General features: G+C 43.6%; 3 protein-coding genes across 4 annotated transcripts; 2 read left to right on the forward strand and 1 right to left on the reverse strand.

Moving 5' to 3' along the window:
- The first annotated feature begins 34 nt into the window (after positions 1–34).
- LOC116217984 (neurofilament heavy polypeptide-like) lies at positions 35–8,676 on the forward strand. 2 transcript variants are annotated; one of them, XM_042702733.1, is made up of 11 exons: positions 35–230; positions 355–496; positions 702–813; positions 1,369–1,465; positions 2,025–2,132; positions 2,613–2,719; positions 2,887–3,001; positions 3,506–3,571; positions 3,686–3,875; positions 4,284–4,444; positions 4,937–8,676. In XM_042702733.1, the coding sequence occupies exons 3-11, from the start codon at positions 704–706 to the stop codon at positions 8,420–8,422; spliced, it is 4,440 nt and encodes a 1,479-aa protein (XP_042558667.1). In that variant the 5' UTR covers positions 35–230; positions 355–496; positions 702–703; the 3' UTR covers positions 8,423–8,676. The 2 variants fall into 2 exon arrangements, with proteins under 2 accessions (XP_042558667.1, XP_031413872.2); XM_031558012.2 differs by having other exon boundaries at positions 35–147; positions 272–496.
- Positions 8,553–13,032, reverse strand: LOC116225241 (cell cycle checkpoint control protein RAD9A-like). The gene is made up of 11 exons (XM_031587429.2): positions 12,472–13,032; positions 12,299–12,369; positions 12,094–12,216; positions 11,816–11,930; positions 11,505–11,604; positions 11,258–11,364; positions 10,974–11,080; positions 9,582–9,646; positions 9,327–9,422; positions 8,998–9,229; positions 8,553–8,888 (listed from the first exon to the last, which is right to left on the reverse strand). The coding sequence occupies exons 1-11, from the start codon at positions 12,503–12,505 to the stop codon at positions 8,775–8,777; spliced, it is 1,164 nt and encodes a 387-aa protein (XP_031443289.1). The 5' UTR covers positions 12,506–13,032; the 3' UTR covers positions 8,553–8,774.
- Positions 13,033–14,514: 1,482 nt separating this feature from the next.
- LOC116217985 (ras guanine nucleotide exchange factor N-like) lies at positions 14,515–17,941 on the forward strand. The gene is made up of 4 exons (XM_031558013.2): positions 14,515–14,661; positions 15,531–15,652; positions 16,379–17,435; positions 17,636–17,941. The coding sequence occupies exons 1-4, from the start codon at positions 14,515–14,517 to the stop codon at positions 17,939–17,941; spliced, it is 1,632 nt and encodes a 543-aa protein (XP_031413873.2).
- Positions 17,942–21,502: the final 3,561 nt, after the last annotated feature.

The raw sequence follows: 21,502 nt of genomic DNA on the forward strand, positions 1-21,502 counted from the left end.
ACATGTTGTATTACAATAATAAATACCATGATATTAGAAGTTTAGGAATAGGGTTTTAAATCAATCTCAACTTTCAGACAGAACACTCTACTTGATCTGGAGCTTGACCCCTTGTAGGCTGCTACTGTGAATGCTGTGTTGAGTCAGGTGTATTTAGAGACGCTACTGTGAATGCTGTGTTGTTGTCAGGTGTATTTAGAGACGCTACTGTGAATGCTGTGTCGAGTCAGGTGTATTTAGAGACGCTACTGTGAATGCTGTGTCGAGTCAGGTGTATTTAGAGACGCTACTGTGAATGCTGTGTTGTTGTCAGGTGTATTTAGAGACGCTACTGTGAATGCTGTGTCGAGTCAGGTGTATTTTGAGGCTCTCTGATTCTTCCTTGGTCTGTTGGTAATCTTGCTCAGAGCACGGAAGTCCCTCCCTCCACCTCTCATCTTTGTGTCTTACTATCACTCTCCGCTCTTCACTCCTGCACCGTGGAGAGAAACAGAAGGTAATTCTAGTATTCAAATTAAACTCTCTTTGGTAAATTGAATCATAACATCTAAGACAGTCACAAAGTTATTAAAATGATTGGTTAAGGCATCCCATGAAACTTTCAGTTTCAGAATGTTCTTGTGTTTTTCATGTAGTTCATTAATTAATCAGATTATTAACTGAAGCGTTTTCTTCTGATGTAACTTGGCCTCTCTCTCTAGGCATGGAGGTCCAGCAGGACAGTACAGGGGATAAAGCTGACTTGGAGCCGTCGGGGACTGCTACCGAGACAGATCGCCACGGATTCATATTGGGGAAAGGAATCAACTCTGGGTAAGTGTCCTTAATAGTGTTAAATAAGCATGAGGTGTAACCTGTGAGTCGTGTATGAGTTGAGATGATGTGTGAGATTCTTAAAATTAAGATTAAGCGTTACATGGTCTTTGAATTCAACTCTCTTTGTCAACCAACTGTCGCCTACTTCACTCCCCCGTGATCTCACGTACATCCTGCCTGTTGCTATAGAGACATTTCTTCCGCCTGTGTGTGGTTTCCTGTTATTTGGTGTTTTTGGTGTCATTCTTCCGGTGATGAAACCATGGTGTTTAAACTCTGTTGTCAATATGAAGCTCACATTGGTGATCTATCATAATATAGTTTAGTTCAACATTTGCTTCTACTATATGGAAGACAAGTTATGTGCAGAATTAAATAATGTGCTTATAGCTAACCTATACATTCTCTAAATAAAAGCAACACTACAAAAACATCACATGCAATTTTGGTGGCAATATTGGTGGGGGTCGGACCACACATAATTCAAACAGATGTCTTTAAAGAACTAATTATTCTGTTCCGTCTGTCATGTGTGTCTGTGTGTGAATACAGGGATGAACCTTCACCTGCTCTGGTGAGACACCGAGAGATGAAGTGGCTCAGCATCATCAGTCAGTGGGATGACGTCTCTCAGCGAAGGAGCAGCAAGGTTTGTATATGTGTGCGCCAACACTTGTGATACATCTATCATGCATTAAATGTGTTGTAAATATTTTCACGGAACATCATTAGCTACACTTAAAATAGCAAATTCATCATTTGATTAATTTGTCTATATAGGTCTATAAATGCTCTGCATATTGTGTAACAGCTGGGAGGAGAGGACTGTTTGTGTTGTATTATCAGAATCAGAATCAGAATCAGAATCAGAATCAGAATCAGAATTAGAATCAGAATGGGATTTATTGCCAAGTAGGTTTACACCTACTTAGAATTTTTTCTGGTGTGAAGGTGCATACAGTAAACATAAAAACATAGAAACACAATAAGTACTACACATAACATAAAAACACAAATAAGTACTACACATAAGAAAAAGTACTACACATAAGAACCAAAAAACACAATATATACGATACAAATATATAAACAATGAATATAAAAAAAAGTAAAGTGGAAAGTAGAGTGCAAAATGCAAAACAGGAGTGCAATGTGAATGAGCAATGTGCAATGTAATGTGTGTTAATGACTGCCGACCTCTTCCTTAGGTCAAGGGTCAGTGTCAGAAAGGTATCCCAGCATCCCTCAGGGCAAAGTGTTGGCCACTGCTGTGTGGTGCCATGGAGCGGATGCGTCTCAACCAAGCGCTGTATCAGGTGAGCGGGCGTCTCCAAAATGGACATTTGAACACACAGAGGCAAAATAGGTCATGTCAATGGAGAGCCTGAAATGAACTTTTTGATCACGGTGCCATTTTTACCTCCGTGATTTTATTTTCAGGGCTGTTTGTAGCATTTACTGTTGCAGTTTATTAGCTTAGATAATACACAGTATATCATAACCATCACGCCATTGCTGGCTACTATTTAAGTACTATTAGGTACTATTTACTATACTAAGTTTACATTTCAGTGCCACTTTTCATCACTTTTATGGGCATCACTTTCTGACTGTCCAAATGTTAAATATACTTGTGTATATAAGCACTCATTTCTCATGTCAGTCTGTCCTTGATTCCTCCTCCTCCAGTCAGACATAACAACAGGATGGATTGACGGATAAATATATAATATGCATCATATGTGTAGCGTGGGGGCAGCCATCATAACTAAAACACTCCCTCTCTTCCCCCTTAGACTCTGGATGAGTCTCCTGCTTTGCAGAACTGGGTGGAAGTCATAGAGAAAGACACAGACAGGCAGTTCCCTTTCCATGAGATGTTCCTGTCAAAAGATGGTCATGGGTACAGTCATCTCTCTCTCTCTCTCTCTTTCTTTCTACTCCTTCTGATCCACCCTACTCTCCCTGGGCTCGTATTAGTCATTTGGAGAAAACTCTCCTGTCCTTTTCTACTCCTCTCTATTCAAATTAACCTGTTAGGTGTTGTTGTTGTTGTTATTGTTTGGGCAGGCAGCGTGAGCTATTTGGAGTGCTGAAGGCGTACACTCAATTCCGTCCTGATGAGGGATACTGTCAGGCCCAGGGTCCGGTGGCCGCAGTGCTACTGATGAACATGCCCACAGAGGTGCCGACTATTCAATTACGTCATCGTCGTTGAGTACCATATCAGTATCAGCCACTCAAACCGTGTGGATAAATGCTCAGAATGGAAACGAGATGATTACCTTTGAGCTGCCTGAGTGGTGGAAGTGCTACTGCACAGAGGGTAGAGTCAGTCGCTGAAGAGACACTGGTCTTGCATAGAGGTCCCTTGGAACCATTTTGTTGTACATTTACATTTAGTCATTTAGCAGACGCTTTTATCCAAAGCGACTTACATATGTGCGACTTACAATGTATACACATTTTACATTTACACTGATGGCACACTGCACATCAGGAGCAATTAGGGGTTCAGTGTCTTGCTCAGGGACGCTTCAACAGGGAATCGAACTAGCAACCTTCTGATTACTAAAAGACTTCTTTACCTCCTGTACCACTGTCACTGTATGCCTGTGGGTTGTATAAATGATGACGACTATGAAAGAAATGATTCAACCTTTTAAATCTGCTGCTGTACTCTTCTCAGGAGGCCTTCTGGTGTCTGGTGCAGATCAGTGAGCTGTACCTGCCTGGATACTACAGTCCTCTCCTGGTGAGACATCCATCCTTCAATCCTGCATCAATCCCTCTAGCTCCAATAGAAGGCCGAGATTCAGTATATGTGCATTCCTTGCCTAATATGGTCGTTGGGCGTGTCTTCCTGTAGGAGGGGGTTCTGTTTGATGCTGCCATGCTTCCCTGGGTTCTAAAGAGGGCGTGTCCCGCAGCGCACAGGCACCTGCAGCGGCAGGGGGTGGAGCCGCTGATGTTTGCCACCGATTGGCTGATGTGTCTGTACACCAGACACCTGCCTTTCAACACGCTGTTACGTGTCTGGGACTTATTCTTCTGCTACGGTACAACTCTCTGCCCTCCCCATCCAGTCTCATTTCTTTAAATAATAATAATAATACAACTTTATTTATATAGCACCTTCCATGCAAAAGAATGCAGCTCAAAGTGCTTTATGTCTTTAAATGTCACCCTGAAGTGCATGTCGTCATCACCACCCTTCTCCTCTGTTGTCAATGTTATGTTTGATATACGTTAATGCCTTTTTTAGGTTGTATAGCCTTTTTCACTCTGGCAGGGGGACTGCCAATGGAAACTAGCCTTTTGGCTATAATTGGGTGCATTTACTTTTTAATGTTCACGAATGTACACTGTCCCTCTTGATCAAATAAACAAATTGATTGATTGATTGATTGTTGCTCTCCTCCCCCTGCTGCTGTGGTCGTGGTCTCCTCCCCGATCTCCTCCGTCAGGTGTGCGGGTGCTGTTCCAGGTGGCGGTGGTGCTGGTGCGGCGGGCTCTGGGCCGCGGGGACCAGAGGGAGGAGTGTGACGGGCAGATGGAGACGCTCGAGCGCCTGCGGGGGGTGAAGGAGCACCTGCTGCCTGAGCATGCGGACGCCTTCATCCAGGAGGTGAGACGGGCCACGGTTCAAACGAAAGAGTGAAGGCCCACAGTACCTCACAACATGCTGGGCCATGTAACATATAAACATAGAAACCCCATGAAATTATCACAACATGCTGGACCATATAAACCCCCACAGTACCTCACAACATGCTGGGCCATATGAACCCCATGAAATGATCCATGGTTGTAGCCCCTCACTGTTAGCATTCAGAGCTAGGTGTAGATTGCACAAGGCAGTGTTGCCTGTTTCCTGTAGGTAGTGCTGGCTATTTTATTTTTTATTTTGGCAATACTTCTAAGCTGAAGTAGCTGAGCAACATTTATGTGCCCAACTAATGCATGGATGGAAATGGAAATGCTAAGTGATCTAAAACATAAACAAAAATACAAAACATAAACAAACAAACACCTTATTGTTGATTTTCATGTGTTTTGGCTATAACACGTAAGCTGTGCTTTCCCCTGGAAAACCGCTATTTTTAATACCCTCCCACAGGTGTGCTCAGTGTCCATCTCCGAGAAAGATTTACAGCGGCGGACCGAGAGAGAGCTGGAGAACTGGAGGAAGGAGCGGCCGGACTCGACCTTTGACCCCCGTGTGCGCTGCCATGGATACCTGATGGCATGGGAGCGGGTGAAAGAGACTGAAGAGAAGAAAGAGAGGAGAGCGAAGGAGAAAGGGAACCTAACCCTGGCACCCCTTCGATCGCTATCCTCACTGTCCTCCCTCTCGCCATCACTCCTGCGGAAGTGGAAGAAGAGAGGAAGCAAGGTGGTGGAGGAGGATTGTGAGGGAGGTGCAGGGGAGCTGAGGCACCTCCGAGGAGGAGGAGGAGGAGGAGGAGGTGATAAACAAGAGAAGGAGAACAGGAGGAGCAGTAATGGCAGCTCCGGCAGCACGGACGGGCCCCAGAGAGCTGGACCGGGCCGAGGCGTGGAGGAAGCCGGCATCATTACACCAAATCCTTGCCCTTCAAAAGAAGGAAGCCGCTTCAGAACACCCTCGGATGGAAGCATGCCAGGAGTGGGGTCAGAGCAGGCCCAAACACACACACACATAGAGGGGTCAGAGCAGGCCCAAACACACACACACATAGAGGAGCGGCGTAAACCACCCGATAGGACAGTACCAAAAGAGAGAACTTCAGAGTCAGATGGACACACACAGAAAGGTTCTCAAGAGAAGACCCAGACTCAAAGCAGTCATGAGGAAGGAGGAGGACTACACCAAAAGGGTTCACCAGAGGAGGAGAGTCAGACAGTGAAGCATGGTCAAGAAGAGGAAACACAGGCAAAGACGGATAAACAACATTGGGAAATACAAACAGAGAAAGCTAAACTGGATAACGAAATACAAACAGAGAAAGCGAAACTGGATAATGAAATACAAACACTGAAGCATAAACAGGAGAAGGAAATTCCGATACTGAAGGATAAACTGGAAGAGGAAACACAGACCGTGAAAATGAAAGAAGACGAGGAAATGCAGACTGTAAAAGACAAACAGAAAGAGGGCATGAAGGCAGCAGAGGACCGGCCAGACGAGGAAATGCAGACGGTCAAGAATGATCAGGAGGAAGATACGAGGATAGTTACGGAAGAAGATGGAATGCAGACTTTGAAAGATAAACAAGAGAAAATGCAGTCGCAGATGGACAAAGATGAAACACGTCACAGTCCAGACGTACAAGAGGTCCAGCTGAGCACTGGTCAAGAGGAATGGGAAGGGCAGACAGAGCAGGGGCAAGAGGAGGAAAAAGCACAAACATCACAGGGTGAGAGTGAAGAGGTTGGACAGACAGAAATGAAACTAGTTACAGTTACCCGCAAAGAGGTTTCAAACAAAGATGACTTGCACACAGACCGAGGTGAACAGGAAGACGGAGTGCAAGCGTGCAGCAGACCAGAGGAGGAGGGGCAGCCTGACGGGGAGGATGTGGAGAAGAAGAGTGAAGATGACAAAGAAGAAACAGACGTGTCATCACTTGGCCAGGACATGAGGCCGCAAGACTCGGCATCCTCATCCTGCACACCTCCTCAGGCGTTCTTGAACTTTGACCTCATGCCTCCTCCGCCACAGAGGTCACTGGACACGGAGTGCAGCTCCCCAACGGAGAACTCACAAACAGATGTTGGACCCCTCGTGCAAGGTGACGACCACCACAGTCCTCTCAAGGAGAGGCACAGCGACGCCCTGACCGCAACAAAACAAACCATTCAAGATCAAGAGCGACCGCGAGAGACAGAGGTGATGACGGAGGATACGGATGCGATGGAGGGACACTCAAAGTCCACAGATCAGGAGACACGGGAACACATGGGAGAGATCGAGAGCAGGAAGAACCTTCAAGAGGAGGCTTCTGTTAACACCCCAACGACAACAGCACAAGAGATCTGCTCATCATTTCCCAGCAGACCACAGTTGACGACCGACCCCAAAGAGTCCCCACAACCAGTGACAGACAGCAGAGGCGAACCCCGTGTCACTTCGCCCGCAGTGACAGACAACAGAGGCGAACCCAGTGTCACTTCGCCCGTAGTGACAGACAACAGAGGCGAACCCCGTGTCACTTCGCCCGCAGTGACAGACAACAGAGGCGAACCCCGTGTCACTTCGCCCGCAGTGCCAGACAACAGAGGCGAACCCCGTGTCACTTCGCCCGCAGTGACAGATAACAGAAGCGAACCCCGTGTCACTTCGCCCGCAGTGACAGACAACAGAGGCGAACCCCGTGTCACTTCGCCCGCAGTGACAGCGGCGCTTAAGACTCCACAGGCACGATCTACAAGTACCACACAACGCACACAGACAGACACCAGCAGCCCACCTCATGACCTTCAGATCCATCCACATAATCGGTTGGGATCAGAACAACATACACTTAGTCAGACAGAGGACACACCGCATGCTGTAGAGACAGAGGACCACCACACTGACGCGGTCACCAGCAGAGGAGAAATGGAGGATAGGCCTGAAGGAGAGATCTGTGAAACTCAAGAGGCCGAGGAGACCTTATCTGATCCAGTCCGTTTGTCAGAGAATAGCTCTAACCAGACAGATTTGAATGTGTTACGACATGAAAGTAACACAGAAAAAACAGAAAAAATGTTTGCTGACGAGAAAGAAGAGCATGCTGAGCCAAAAGAAGAGATATCTAGATCGCTCAACAGTGACAAGAAATCCGAGATTGAGAGGGATTCTGTGGAATCTCTCAGCGGTACCGAAGGAGCTCATATCGCATCACTCCTAGAACCAGTTATAGAAGAACCCAAGGATTCTGTGGAATCTCTCAACGGTACCGAAGGAGCTCATATCGCATCACTCCTAGAACCAGTTCGGGAAGAACCCAAGGCTGCTGAAGCGCCACCTCCTACATCAGGGCAGGTCCGTGTGCAGAGGTACTCCAGCGCCAGGTCCTCCTATCCTACAGTTCTTTCTGAAGACATCTTCAGAGACCCAAGGGACATACCACTGCAGGACAACACCCCACACCAACCACAGGGTCCAACACCGACAGATGAACCACCGGCAACACCCACTCCCACTCCCAATCCCAATCACTCTCCTGCCTCTCATTCAAGAAGTTCCTCACTCTCACAAGGATCCACACAAGATCCAAAACAGGCTTCTTCCCCATCGAGAGCACAAACCTTGAACACCGCAGACATGGGGAAACAGACCGAGAGCCCCAAACGCATGGGCCTCTTCCAGAGACTCCGAGGAACACCCAAAATGGCCATCCCCAAAATCCTCATCCAGGATTTCAGCGAGGACGCAGAGGAGGAAAAACTGAGCTCCAAGGAAAGGAGGAAGCGGCGAAGAGAGAGGGAGAGGAAAGAGAAAGAGGAAGAGAAGTTGAGGAAAAAAAGAGAGAAAGAGATGGAGAAAGAAGAGGGCAGAGAGCGCAAAAAGCCCCAGACTAGAGGGAAAAGTTTTCCAGCTGCCGAGCAGCACATTCAGGAGCAAAGACAGCACGCTTAGAAGAAGCGACTCCCAAACCGCAGTCACCAGAAGGAACTCAACTCCCTTGGCTGAGAGCTACTTCTGAGTGACAAAGGGAGAGGTATACTGACTTTTCACATTGAATATTTAAAATCACAAGAACACAGAAAACAGAAAATAAAACATTTTAATCATTCTGTTCAGTGATTTGAATGGCCACCTGTTTTTTTTTTTCTTACATGCAACTGAAATTACACTGACATTGATCATTATTAAAATGTTGCTTGGCTTGGTGTGAGTATATGTGAATCAGTCTTTGTGACTGACTGTAATAGACAGTTTTCTCACAGTTTTATATATATATATATAGTCTGAGCTTGGAGTACTGTTGTCATGGAGATCCCTCGTCTTCACTGTCACTGGCTAGAACATCTTGGCCTTGCAGTGTCTGGCTGGTCCCCTGGGAGGGTGTGGGCAGGACTGATCCAAAGAAGAGCGATCGGAACTGAGAGCAAGAGAGGGAAATAAAAGAAAGAGAGAAATAGAGAAGAGTCACATAAAACAAATTTGGGCTTCCAGACGTAACAACATTTGTACATCAGGGTGCTTCATACTTTTTTATTAGGTGGCCTCTCTAAATCATCCTCCTCCTGTTCCTGTTCCTGTTCCTCTTCCAGTTCATTGTCCAAAAGCGCTCTGTGATTGGGTGTAGTTGGGGCGTGGGTGGAGCCTGGCGGTTGGTTGATCTGGGTGGAGGGTCCAGCAATTTCACTTGTTTCCATAGCAATGAGGTATGAGTCCATGTCGTCGCACATGAAGTCATCTGGAGGGGGGGCAGTTGGGGCACTGGGCACAAAGAGAGTGAGAGTGGGGAGCAAAGTGTTCAAACGGGCAGTTATGTGTTTCTGTGGTTAATCGTCATGGTTAAACTGGTTTCACATACCATTTTGTGTTGTTTTTGTGATGGGAATCCTCTGACAGACTAGCTAGAACAAAGTTAGCCTCCAGGACACTGTCTGACACACTGAAGACCACTGGCCTGAACACACACACACACACACACACACACACACACACACACACACACACACACACACACACACACACACACACACACACACACACACAATTAATCACACATAATTCTGAATATGCACGATAACAGCATCATTGTATGTGGTATATATTTAGCACAAACCTTCCTGGCTCATCAAAATATACTGATATTGGGAGACCAGTTGATTCTGCAAAAACCAGTAATCCCTGAAAACATAAGAGGTACAGGTCATTTTAGAATGTTGATGCATGAAGTCATGAAGTATGCTGAGAACATATGAAGTATGCTGAGAACATATGAAGTGTGTGTGTGTGTGTGTGTGTGTGTGTGTATGAGACTGTGTGTGTGTATGAAGTATGCCCAGAACATATGAAGTATGCTGAGAACATATGAAGTATGCTGAGAACAAATTAATTCTAAAACTGATTGTTCCAATCCTTGATTGTGATTGGCTAAATCGCGTTCCATGCCTTTGTAAAATCCAGCATTACCTTTCAAGTTGTCCTCATAACATTCTATGATAACATTCCATATTACTGCGCATGGAATATTTCAAAGAAAGAAAGACGTTACATAACAACTCCTCTTACCTGTTCTAAAATCAGTGCGAAACACGGCCTCTTGGGGCTTATTGCTTAAGTATGCTGAGAACATACCAAGCATGTCCCTATTTCTCTAGCTCTAGCAGGTGGTGTTAAAGCACCACGCTGCTTCAGTGTTCTCACACAGGTTATCCTCTGAATGAGGTTGTTGCCTTCCAATCTGACCACCTCAGTCACAGTTGTGCTCTCACAGCAAGGGAACAGTTATGGTGATGTGCGTCATTGCACTAACAAATGGTAATGAAGTGTGTGTGTGTGTGTGTGTGTGTGTGTGTATATGAGTGTGTTTGTGTGTGTGTGAGTGTGAGTGTGAATGTGTGTGTGTGTGTGTGTGTGTATATGAGTGTGTTTGTGTGTGTGTGAGTGTGAGTGTGAATGTGTGTGTGTGTGTATGAGTGTGTGTGTGTGTATGAGTGTGAGTGTGAGTGTGAGTGTGAGTGTGAGTGTGAGTGTGTGTGTGTGTGTGTGTGTGTGTGTGTGTGTGTGTATGAGTATGAGTGTGTGTGTGTGTGTGTGTGTGTGTGTGTGACTGTCTGTGTGTGTGTGTGTGTGTGTATGTTTGTTCAACTAACGTAGGCAAACTAGCGTTGAGCCAAACAATGCCATCACCCAGGCCGTGTGCAATGTGCAATTTGTACTCAAAAGTTTTCTGGGATATTATAGACTTGAAGAATGTCCTGAACTGCACAACATGAGGTAGGTGCTCATCACCCTTCCGTGTGGAGCACAATGAGAGAGATTATCTAAACAGTAAGATATGAAAGAATATCCAGGCGAACTGGAGTGCTTGAGATGTACACCACACTTTTGTTCAACGCTGCAATTTAACCTCGGTTTCTATGCAAACACCATATAGGTTTACAACACAAGGAAATAGCATTGTGCGTGTTTATCATTGCATTTGTTTATTTATCTCTGACAAGAGTCTCACCCTGAGTTCTTTAAGGCAGAAGGTGATGCTGGTTTGCAAGGTGACAACAAAGTCTTCAAACTCCTCCGAGCTCAAGTACAGCTCTGTCATCATGGCTTTGGACTGATCTGAGGCAAGACATCAAAGAAGGAAGACATCAAATGTGTGTGTTGTCTTCTTGCAATCTTCTGCAATCAATGCTTCTCTGACAGTCGTGTGCTTGTTTAAGCTTGTAACATACATTTAATACTACAATAATCCTACACAAATCCTATACAAGTTTTGATGGATCACAGAGCACATACCAGACTCATCCTCCACATGATTCTTCAGCCACATGCGATCACTAGTCACAGATAGGGTCACCTCCTCCAAAGAGGGGGGGAAATGGAGGACGGTGTCCACAAGTAATCTAACAGAGTGACGGGGTACAGAAATAGGTTTAGGCAGAGGTAGAAAGACAAATAAGACGATTGAGAGAAAAAAAGAAAAATGTGATTGGGAATAGGGTTGAATATACAGTATGTGAGTAGATGGATAAAATGTTCAAACCTTGGCTGAGCTCGTAGCACATTGGGAGAACGTTCTTTGTCAAACACAGCCTGCAAACTCTCACAGTCCTGAAAGGACAGGTTGTGTGTCTTCAGCAAACCTAGAACAGAGCACTCATTAAAAACCATTGCATTATTCCAAAGGATGCATGCCTTTTTTTCCAATTACATTCAACATAAAATACAAACATTTTACAGGATACAGGCCCAAAAACATTGATAATTTTAAAACTTAATTAAATGAAGACAAAGACATAGTCAAACACACTCAGGATGACTCTTAACCCGGGTCTAAGTTTTCAGACGCTTTACCATTTTTGCAGTGAAGTGTAAATGTCAGTTGAGACTGTTCAGGTTTCCACTCAATTCGACATTTCTCAACCGTCTTTTCTAAAGAGGAGAGGGACTTGAACACTGCCTGGACACTCTATCAGAGAGAAGGGGAAAGATACGAGACTGTTGACAGTGTATTTAGTCTAAACAATATACAGACATTTAGATGCTTACTACAAATATTTGTCACAGAAAAACGGTGGAAAGAGGAAAGAAGCACAAAGTGGACCGGGGGAACAGTCACAACGTTGTCTTACCTTTATTGGCATTTTACAGCGGAAACTGTCGCCTTGGGGTGTGTGGAATCGTTGGAAGAAAAGTGGACATAGGTGGAAGCAGGCAAATGCCGAACGGGAGGAGTTCACTGTGCGCAAAGCCAGCTAAAGGAAATCAAAATAAAGCATAGCTAATGTAATACATTTCAAAGAATAAAAGCATTTATCAAGATTAAATTAGACTTACCCCATCTTCCTGTGATTCAAAGTACAACTCCTCTCCAATCCTGGACAGTGAGTGGATTGCCTTAGCCAACACTGCACACACAATGTATAGGTAAGCTTTCTGCTAGTATAATTAGGAAAGATAAATAAGTTAAATAATCTAAAACTGTATAGGCTTAACGTTAAACTGTTTACCTTTCACGTTGCTGCCAGTTGCTACGTAATCCATATTGCTGTTTCTGCACACTTTTGGACAGCCAGCGATTTTGAACAAATACTGACCTCCAAGTAGTGCTTTCTGGATGCTCTATAAGAACTCAGTTTGTTTTCAAAGTATAACCAGGCACATAGTCAACAATGTGGTGATCTAAAGCCTCCATAAGTTTGCGACGCGCAACTTCACCATGAGTTTGCAGTGATAAAACTGCTGCATAAAGCTGTAGGCTACTAACACCTCCCTTGATTTATGCGCTATACGGTCTCTTATTTGAAGAATGCATCACTACAGGCAGCCATTAACAGTATGTTTCTAACTAGACGAATGTCTTTTCCGACTCAAACTTGTCCATGGCCAGTGCGGGTAATGTTTACTTCCTTGCCGCCATGTCGCGCGCGTAAGCAGCAGCCGGGAACCTATCTACAGGCATGGCTGCAGCGCGGGATTGACCACTGCCTGCTACGTCATTTTAAAAACTAGCAGAGTTGAAGGATCTTAAAGGCACCGTGTATATTTTTTTTGTTAAAGTACAAGTAGAAGTGCTTGCACACATTAGAAAATATCTAATCATAAGGCTGATGAAAATAATTGCAGTAACCTAGTAGATTTATTCCATCTTGTTTCTCTGTTTTATTATTCTTGACGGGGCAATGGTGCATAAAAGCCACAGGAACATTGTGAGTTTATGTCTTCAAATGGGCCATTGGATGTCTAGCTTTATTTTTCGAAACTATTTTCTCTTCCTATAAAGGGGAGTATCACCATCATAAATCTTTATCTGATTAATGTGTGTCCCCTTGGAGTGCCTCTTGTAGCCTGTACGTGATTGGCCCACATGTTTGAAGAGAGACAGACTGAAGAGAGAGAGAGTCAATGTCACCTCGAAGGATAAATGGGAAGAAGTCATGCTGTCTCACTGGTCTTTCCGGTTGGTCTTGATCAATCACATCTCCACCCAAGTGTTTTCCTCTCCAGCATCTAATGATACAGAAACAGAAATGAGTAAATCTCAGAACAGTGACACACAAACAAATTGCATGCAATAACAGATGCTGATAAAATGGATATGTAATTAGAGCAAGATAGGAAAGCCAAATATGTATATATAGAGAATTATACATATATAGAACATAAACATCTATCTAGGGAAAGTTTGTAAAGGATAGAGAGTTGATATGCAGGGATGCATAGAATGTTATTGTTAGAAAGTGCAACAGTTATCTTTAAGAAAAAAGACAAATATACTGAAAAGTATATGCCCAGAACTCACATTTATAAATGTACATATTTAAATGTACTTCTCTCATACACAAGGTGTCTGACATTGGAATTAATTTTCACAAAATGTCAGTTAATGTCAGCTAAAGAGCTGGTTTACGCTTGTCATTTCTTGTTGAAAATGCTACTTACGTTGTGTCTTTTCACTTTTTGACTTAGAGGAAATGCTTACTATTGCACCATTGAAACACGTGGGATGAGACAGAGATAAGACGAGAGAGAAAGGGAGGAGGAGAGGCAGCGAAACTGACAAACCTGAATGTGTAAGGAATGAGGCACCGTGACATAACACACACACACACTTCTCTCAGCGTAAGGAATGAGGCACCGTGACATAACACACACACACTTCTCTCAGCGTAAGCAATGAGGCACCATGACATTACACACCCACTTCTCTCAGGAGAGTAAAAGAGCAGGTTCAAAATGACTGGAGGTTCATGTGAATGGGACGTTTTATGATGAACGACTGATCGCAAATACGCGTCACGGAAATTGGAACAAGCAAAGGAGAAGAACCACAACAAAGGAACTAGAACACTGGGGTGCTGACAGAATTCCATTGGCTTTGTGGAACTGAATAGAACACGCCTTGGATAGTTCTCTGATCTTCTGTTGTAAACTCCTCATGCCTTTGTATGTATAAGCTCTGTTTTTTTGTTTGCTAACTTCAGCTTAGCTGTGTGTATGTGTGTGCTCTTCTGATTTGGGGTATGTAGGTGTGGTAGTGACTGTGCGTGTGAATGGCTCAGCTCAGCTGTGTGTCAGATACAGAGGCTCTGGTGCAGTCCATGCTGCAGAGGCTTCGGCTTCAGGAGCAAAGATCAGAGCAGGCTAGCACAACATCCGAAGACCTCACGCAGACCATACAAGAGGTGGTTGAGAATGGCGTGTGTGAGGGTGGAGAAACACGGACTAGTACTGTGTGTGACAATCCGCGCTCACCTCGTACAAAATGGCCAGGGTTCTCCCCCTTAAACAAAGGATCCACTAAGCGTTTGCTATTTCACAGAGGATCCACGGGGCAGAAAGACAATCTCTCGTTTTCCGACACGGAGGAGGCGGTGCCCAGGTATGAAAGGAAACAGCTGAGATTTGCTTTGATAAGCAATCAGATGTCTGAGAGAAAACGTAGTCCTGTTGACGAGGTAGATAGTCACCTCGAGCCACCTCTGAAGCATGAGAACCACACAACTCCAACAGGGGGGACAGATGAAGGCCCCAGGTTTTCTGAAATGCAGACACAGACCAAGGCAGACGCTCAGGGGACTGATAGCATGAGGGGTGATGACCTTTCAACTCCAGGCTCTACCGGCTGCCCAGGATGGGACACTATAACTACTGAAGACAAGGCATCCTCCACAGACAGCCACAGAAAGAGTCGAAACAGTCAGGATGTTGATCAAGTCGTCACATCGAAAACATCAAATAATGAGAGGAAAAACAAGAGAAAATGGTCTGAAACTAGAACTAGGAAGTTCACCCAGAAGATAAAAGACAAATGGAAAGACAGACGTTCAAGTGTGGAGAAGCAAAAAAGTCAGAATGGAGGGAAAGAATATCAGGTAAGTTTTGTTTATTCTTCAGCATATCAGCAATCAGCATACAGTGGTGTATAGTATATCAGGATTTCTGTCAAATTATTTAATTGCATAAAAGTTTAAAACTTTATTTCAATGTTAATTTTGAAAAATGGCTAATACAGATTGTATCAACACTAAATTGTGACACGTTATAACTTTCGTGAACATAATTGCAGCATAACACAGATGAGCAGGTGTCCTTTAAAGTGTCCAGTGAGGTGAAAGAACATGTGGTTCTTCCTCCACCAATCAGAGAGGCTGAGAGGGAATCCACCCGCTGTTCCCAAGGTTACGACAGGTAAATCTTTCCCAGCTCATGACATTTGACATCACCTGTGAAGAGGAATGTTTGCGCATGCAAGGCTAGCATAATTAGCATTGGTATCATTCCACAGATCACTGCTCACTTAACATAAATCAGAGAGACTTTCAGTTCTCTGGAATGTAGCCAGGAATTGTTTTGAGTGCATGGGTGTCTTCATTTTGTCAATCAATTTAATCACAGGTATTTCTCCTAACATTCTTTACAAGACATTAGATGAGGCATTATATTGTAGAAATGTACAATGATTGACAAAATATATCTCTTAGCTTACACCTTTCCACAACAGTCTTCTTGTCATAGGTTAGTTAAATGTATTTTAATGTAATTTTTTGTGCCTCATCCCTTAACACCAAGGTTGTCTTGAGAAATAGAGGAGGTAATATTGAGACGTCTAAACATTTAGTAAACATAGAGCATGATTTGAGATCCTGTTGAGATCTGTCCTTTAGGAGAAATTCAATCCATAAAGAAATCTGAGAATCAGATAATCTCATTGTTGTCTAGAAGAAACTAGGAGATAATTAGTGGGTCCCTTTTTAGATGTCCTTGTCTTATGGGTAGGCTTTCTTGCTTCTAGTCCTTTTTATTGTGCAACACTATGTTATCATTTACTGAGTTGATATGATATTGCAATAAAATATTTGTGTCTAACTTTCTGTTTTCTGTTTTTGTTTTTGTTTATTTGTTTACTCCCTTCAGTATCTCCCTCAGTGCTTTCGATCTGGGCTTTAGTACTGGTAGTCTTATGGAGGAGATGTTTACCGGAACCAAATGGAGCACATTTTTGGCCTCGAGCGACCAGGAGGTCCCAGAGAATACAAATGACAACAGCACTTACCTTGCTGCAGCGAAGCAGTGTGAAAACATCCTGTCACAAGATGCAAGCAGTCCGCCAGAGAAGAAGCTGAATAGCGACACTGAAACTATGCTTGTAGACACCTCTGACGCAGCACCTATTGTTGACCAACCACTATACTCTGAGAGCAGCGAACATAGTTTCAATCAACTGGCCAGTTCAGGACCGGTCAGCCATAACCAGTCACTGACCAGTTTAGGACTGGTCAGCCATAACCAGTCTTGGACAGTGAAGGTGAACTCTGACCAGCCCAGCCCTACTGAACTCAACTCAAATGAATCACAGACTACCACAGACAACACTGACCAATCCAACATAGGTGATCAACCTGACCAATCCAACATAGGTGATCAACCTGATCAATGTTTCCGGACTGGATCAGAGTCAATCACATGTGATATCAATGATCGAGAAACACACATGGATGATGTCAACCTTGATCAATCTGAGTTTGGATCACAGTCAAATGCTGGTGACATCAAGGATCAACAAATACACATGACTGAGCCAGATCTCAACCAAACCGGCACAAGTGACATGAACCCTTACCAAACAGAGATTACCACCCCAGATCTCAACCAAACCAGCGCAAGTGACACGAACCCTTACCAAACAGAGATTACAGCACCACATCTTAACCAAACCAGCACAAGTGACATGAACCCTTACCAAATAGAGATTACAGCGCCACATCTTAACCAAACCAGCACAAGTGACATGAACCCTTACCAAACACGTGACCAGTCTGAGACAGAAGATATTACCTCTTGCCAGTCTACCACACCCACCATCAATTCAAGTCTCGGTCGTCAAGGTGATGCTCCCTCCATCCATTCAAGTCTCGGTCGTCAAGGAGATGCTCCACAGTTTATTCCTCTTCTGGATTTTTCTTTTCTAAAGGTAAGCACAGGAGAACTGTCAATATTACAATGTTATTAAACATTATATACCAAAACAATTCTAAAACTGAAATAAGTGCTTATGAAGTATTTTTTTTTTAACCTGAAATGTTCTCTATATGTTGTTTACTTGTGTAAACAAGTTGTTTATACATGTTGATGTATTTGAATGTGAGTCATAGTTCAACATCTGTCCCTCAGACTGGAGATGATGTTGATAGCTCTGCACACAAGAGGAATAGAAGAACACGCCATTCTGAGGAGAGAGAAACGTTTATAGATGAAGACGACGATGATGATGTTCCCTCTAAGCCTGTTTCTCACCAGGAAGTTAAACCTTCTCCTCCTCCGTTCCCCCCTCCTCCTCCTCCTCCATCTCAGTTCAGCACACAGCGCTCAATCTCCTCTGACTCCTCAGCATCCGTAGAAATAGTGCCCAAGAAGGTGAGAGTCAAGTCAAGTCAAGTAGCAATGTGCTCCATTGTGTTTTATATACTTAATAGATAGATAGATAGATGGATACTTTATTAATCCCGAGGGAAATTTAGGTCATCCAGTAGCTTATACACTTAACTCTCAAACATACATACATAAATCACAGTAAAAAACAATAAACCAAAAAAAAACAATACACATACACATAGGGACGTAATAAAACGAGCTATTAATAATTCAATATTTTATATTATCACAATAGTTCAAATGACCGCAGTGTAAATTATGTTTTACCCTCTTCCACTTTTGTTCCAGCGGAGACTGGATGACGTTCCGCGCCGTGTTCGATTCGCTGAGGAGGTGGTGATGCTGCCATCTTACATCCAACCAGAGGTGGAGGACTGGCCAGAGGACATGAAAGATGACCCAGAGGACATGGAGGACTCTGAGGGGGACTCTGATGACCCTGATGACCCTGATGACCCTGAGGACATGGAGGACACGAAGGTGCCAGAGGAGATCCGTGCAGCCAAAGAGGCTGAAAAGAGCGCTCAGCGGTACCACTGGATTTTTGGAAAAACAAGGAAGACCAAACGGAAGGCTCTAAACTGAACCCCTTTCTTACGAGGGTTTATCTAAACTGAACCCTTTCTTACGAGGGTTTATCTAAGGACCTTCAGCTCGTCAATCTCTAAACTGAACCCCTTTCTTACGAGGGTTTATCTAAAGACCTTCAGCTCGTCAATCTCTAAACTGAACCCCTTTCTTACGAGGGTTTATCTAAGGACCTTCAGCTCGTCAATCTCTAAACAAAATGCCCCATTTGTCCATCAGATTTTATGCTGTGTTTTTCAAACTGGGACTGTCATCAGATTGTAGTTGTCTGCGAACCATCCTTACAGAGATGATCATAAGACAATGGGTTTTATATGATTCAGGTCACATTTGGGCACATCAGTGCTCAGGTGGGCTATCTCCTGGGCCTTTCTGTGTGGAGTTTGCATGTTCTCCCCGTGTCCACAAGGGGTTTCCTCCACTAAGGACCCCAACAGAAAAAAACATGCAAAATAACAGAACACATGTCCATCCCTGACCAAAGATGGACAGTTCACTTCACTTGGTCCCCGGGCGCTACAAGCTGCCCACTGCTCCTGGGGGGTCCTTGAGGAAGGACGGTCCAGGATGGGAAAAAAGCAGAAAATAAATTCACCGCGACCTCAGGCCTACCTGCGTGTGTGTGTGTGTGTGTGTGTGTCCTGTGTCGCCTCCATATATGCACGTGTGTGTTCCAGTGTGTCGTGTGTGCCATTAAAAACCTGACAAAGGTCTTAATTATAATTATAATTATATTTGCGGTTGTGAATGTGAAAATATTTGTAATGTGAAAATATGTGCAGTATTTTAGTGCAGAATGTTTGATTCTGAATGGTTTACTTCCCACTACCTACTGAAAGCATGTTTACTTGATACCAACATCCTTGTCTGCATTGCTGTAAACTGATGGCAACTAATCAGAGTGAAGCTGTACGTAGAGGGGAAGCACATGACGTCACTGCGGTGACACCCACTGAGAGGCAGAAAGTCTTACTTACTCAGCTCAGCTCAGCTCGAATGCTGCGCGAACACAAACACACAAACACAAACACAAACACAAACACAAACACACAAACACAAACACATCTAATGGAACTGTAACAACTCGTCGGAGTCATCACACAATTACGTCTGCGGTTCTGGTAAACAAATATTCTGTGGAATGATGTATGTGGGATAGAAATTTAAGTGAAAGAGAGTGGAGGTGAAACGTCTTTAGGAGTCCTGTCACCGCTAATGGTGGAGTTTTTGGTTGCCCTCAAAGTGTCAGTTATCATCCCACAACAAAACAATATTCCAGAGGGTAAGGCAAAGAGTTCCAGCAAAACTCCCACAGGGAAAGGAAGAACTAAAGATTGATGTCACCATAGTAACACATCTAAATGTTGAGTCAGCTAAACTCTGGTGTACAAGGAGAAAAAATCCAATGTGGCAATATAATCCATACAATCGTCTGGTTTATTCAGGATTTCTGGAGACTATCAGATGATCCGCTCTGTCTGCTTCCATCTACCTCCATTCCTTCCCCTCCAACTGATTCCCATTTCCCATCACAGACTGCAAGAACCTTTGGTTATTTGGTAAACTGTAAGGATCACTGATGAGTCCAGTTGCCTTTAATTGAAGCACATACTCGTTTGTTTTATCCTAGTTTCACAGTTCCCCTTATTAAAGGCAGCCATGCCACTCATCCAACCGAGGCGCCGTATTCCAGTGGGAAAGTGACGTCCATGCATACCCTCTATAGTCCAACTAAAGTCATATGCTTTGATATAGTACAATGGAGAACCTCTTAAGGTTTAACATTGAACCTTGGCTGGACAGTTTCTTTGCTGAAAACCCTGGCAGGGTTCAACAAAAACATTTTTATGAAAAAAATCAAAAAGCCTTCAAGAATGTGTTGCATTCCTCAAGCGTTTCAGATTTAAGATTTCAAAAATAGAGTGTACACTGAGATGTTCAGCTACAATCAACTTTGTGTTCACATTCTGGAGCACAACACAATTTTGTCCTCTTGACCTTCAAAATACTTTGTCATTCTTTATTAAAATAATTTTAATACACTCACTCAATTTCATTGAAATTCTACTTCACAGATCAAAGAGCCCAGGAAACTCCCAGAGAATATGATTTTTCCTCAGAGCATTAACATACATGATGGCAATCAGAATGTCAAGCTGGTTATCTTCATCATTTCAAAGCGTAGGGTTTATAGTTGCTTCTACATATAGAATAGACAAACAGATATGAGCTAATTTGGCTAGTGATATTATACTTTCTTATGTACTTCTCTAAAACTCCTGAAAATGCCTGTTGTTCCAGATTCAGGAGGACCTTATTCCAGTGAAAGGCATTCAGCTAGAGGCTGTTTGCTAGCCTGTTGCCAAACTCTTCCCAAAAGCACTGTTATAGGATATAGTATACCTACACCCTATATATAAGTTTGATACTTGTATATACCTATACACTATATAAATAATTTGGTTACTTTGTTACTGAACTTTGCCCTTCCTTTAATACATTTACTGCCAATGCCCACATAGACTCAGCACTAGCTAACACACCGGCATGCACATGCTCTCTCTCACACACACACACACAAGGTGTAGGTGATCAGTTTATTTGTTTATGTATAGCTTCTAAAAATGACTGTATACAGGTGAATATATCAAACCAATGCATGTAGGCAATGTTGTTAATCCTTTATCTTCTGTTCATATGCCAAAGGAAATGACAGTCACACGGGTTTAGGTTGAGGATGATCAAAGCACACATTGCTCTCGCTACGAGGTGATAGCTCTGCAATACATTTGGTTAGCTCAATGTTTAATGTGTCTTAAAACTTAGAGCTAAAAGCTGTTAGTTAGGAAAAGAGAATCGGTATGTATGTGTGTGCTTTAAATATCTTTTGATATACCCTGTAAACTGTCCTGAATTGGTAGGATAAACATCTCACAATAGATTGTACATGTATCGTAAAGATTGAGCTAAATCTTTAAGCAAGATATTTAGCATCTTCAGTGGTGGCTGATCAGTGTG

Source organism: Clupea harengus, chromosome 20 (genome assembly GCF_900700415.2).
Source record: "Clupea harengus chromosome 20, Ch_v2.0.2, whole genome shotgun sequence".
In the NCBI taxonomy this organism is placed as follows: Eukaryota; Metazoa; Chordata; class Actinopteri; order Clupeiformes; family Clupeidae; genus Clupea; species Clupea harengus.

What these genes read in the sequence shown, in the direction of transcription:
- LOC116217984 (XM_042702733.1), top strand. Translation starts at nt 704, where the DNA reads ATGGAGGTCCAGCAGGACAGTACAGGGGATAAAGCTGACTTGGAGCCG. An exon ending in CTGTCAAAAGATGGTCATGG is followed by an intron (nt 2,720 to 2,886) that starts GTACAGTCATCT and finishes TTGTTTGGGCAG; the next exon opens with GCAGCGTGAGCTATTTGGAG. An exon ending in CGGACGCCTTCATCCAGGAG is followed by an intron (nt 4,445 to 4,936) that starts GTGAGACGGGCC and finishes ACCCTCCCACAG; the next exon opens with GTGTGCTCAGTGTCCATCTC.
- LOC116225241 (XM_031587429.2), bottom strand. Translation starts at nt 12,505, where the DNA reads ATGGATTACGTAGCAACTGGCAGCAACGTGAAAG. An exon ending in GCTGTAAAATGCCAATAAAG is followed by an intron (nt 11,931 to 12,093) that starts GTAAGACAACGT and finishes TCTCTCTGATAG; the next exon opens with AGTGTCCAGGCAGTGTTCAA. An exon ending in CACAAAAACAACACAAAATG is followed by an intron (nt 9,230 to 9,326) that starts GTATGTGAAACC and finishes CTTTGTGCCCAG; the next exon opens with TGCCCCAACTGCCCCCCCTC.
- LOC116217985 (XM_031558013.2), top strand. Translation starts at nt 14,515, where the DNA reads ATGGCTCAGCTCAGCTGTGTGTCAGATACAGAGGCTCTGGTGCAGTCC. An exon ending in AAGAGGTGGTTGAGAATGGC is followed by an intron (nt 14,662 to 15,530) that starts GTGTGTGAGGGT and finishes ACATAATTGCAG; the next exon opens with CATAACACAGATGAGCAGGT. An exon ending in TGGATTTTTCTTTTCTAAAG is followed by an intron (nt 17,436 to 17,635) that starts GTAAGCACAGGA and finishes TCTGTCCCTCAG; the next exon opens with ACTGGAGATGATGTTGATAG.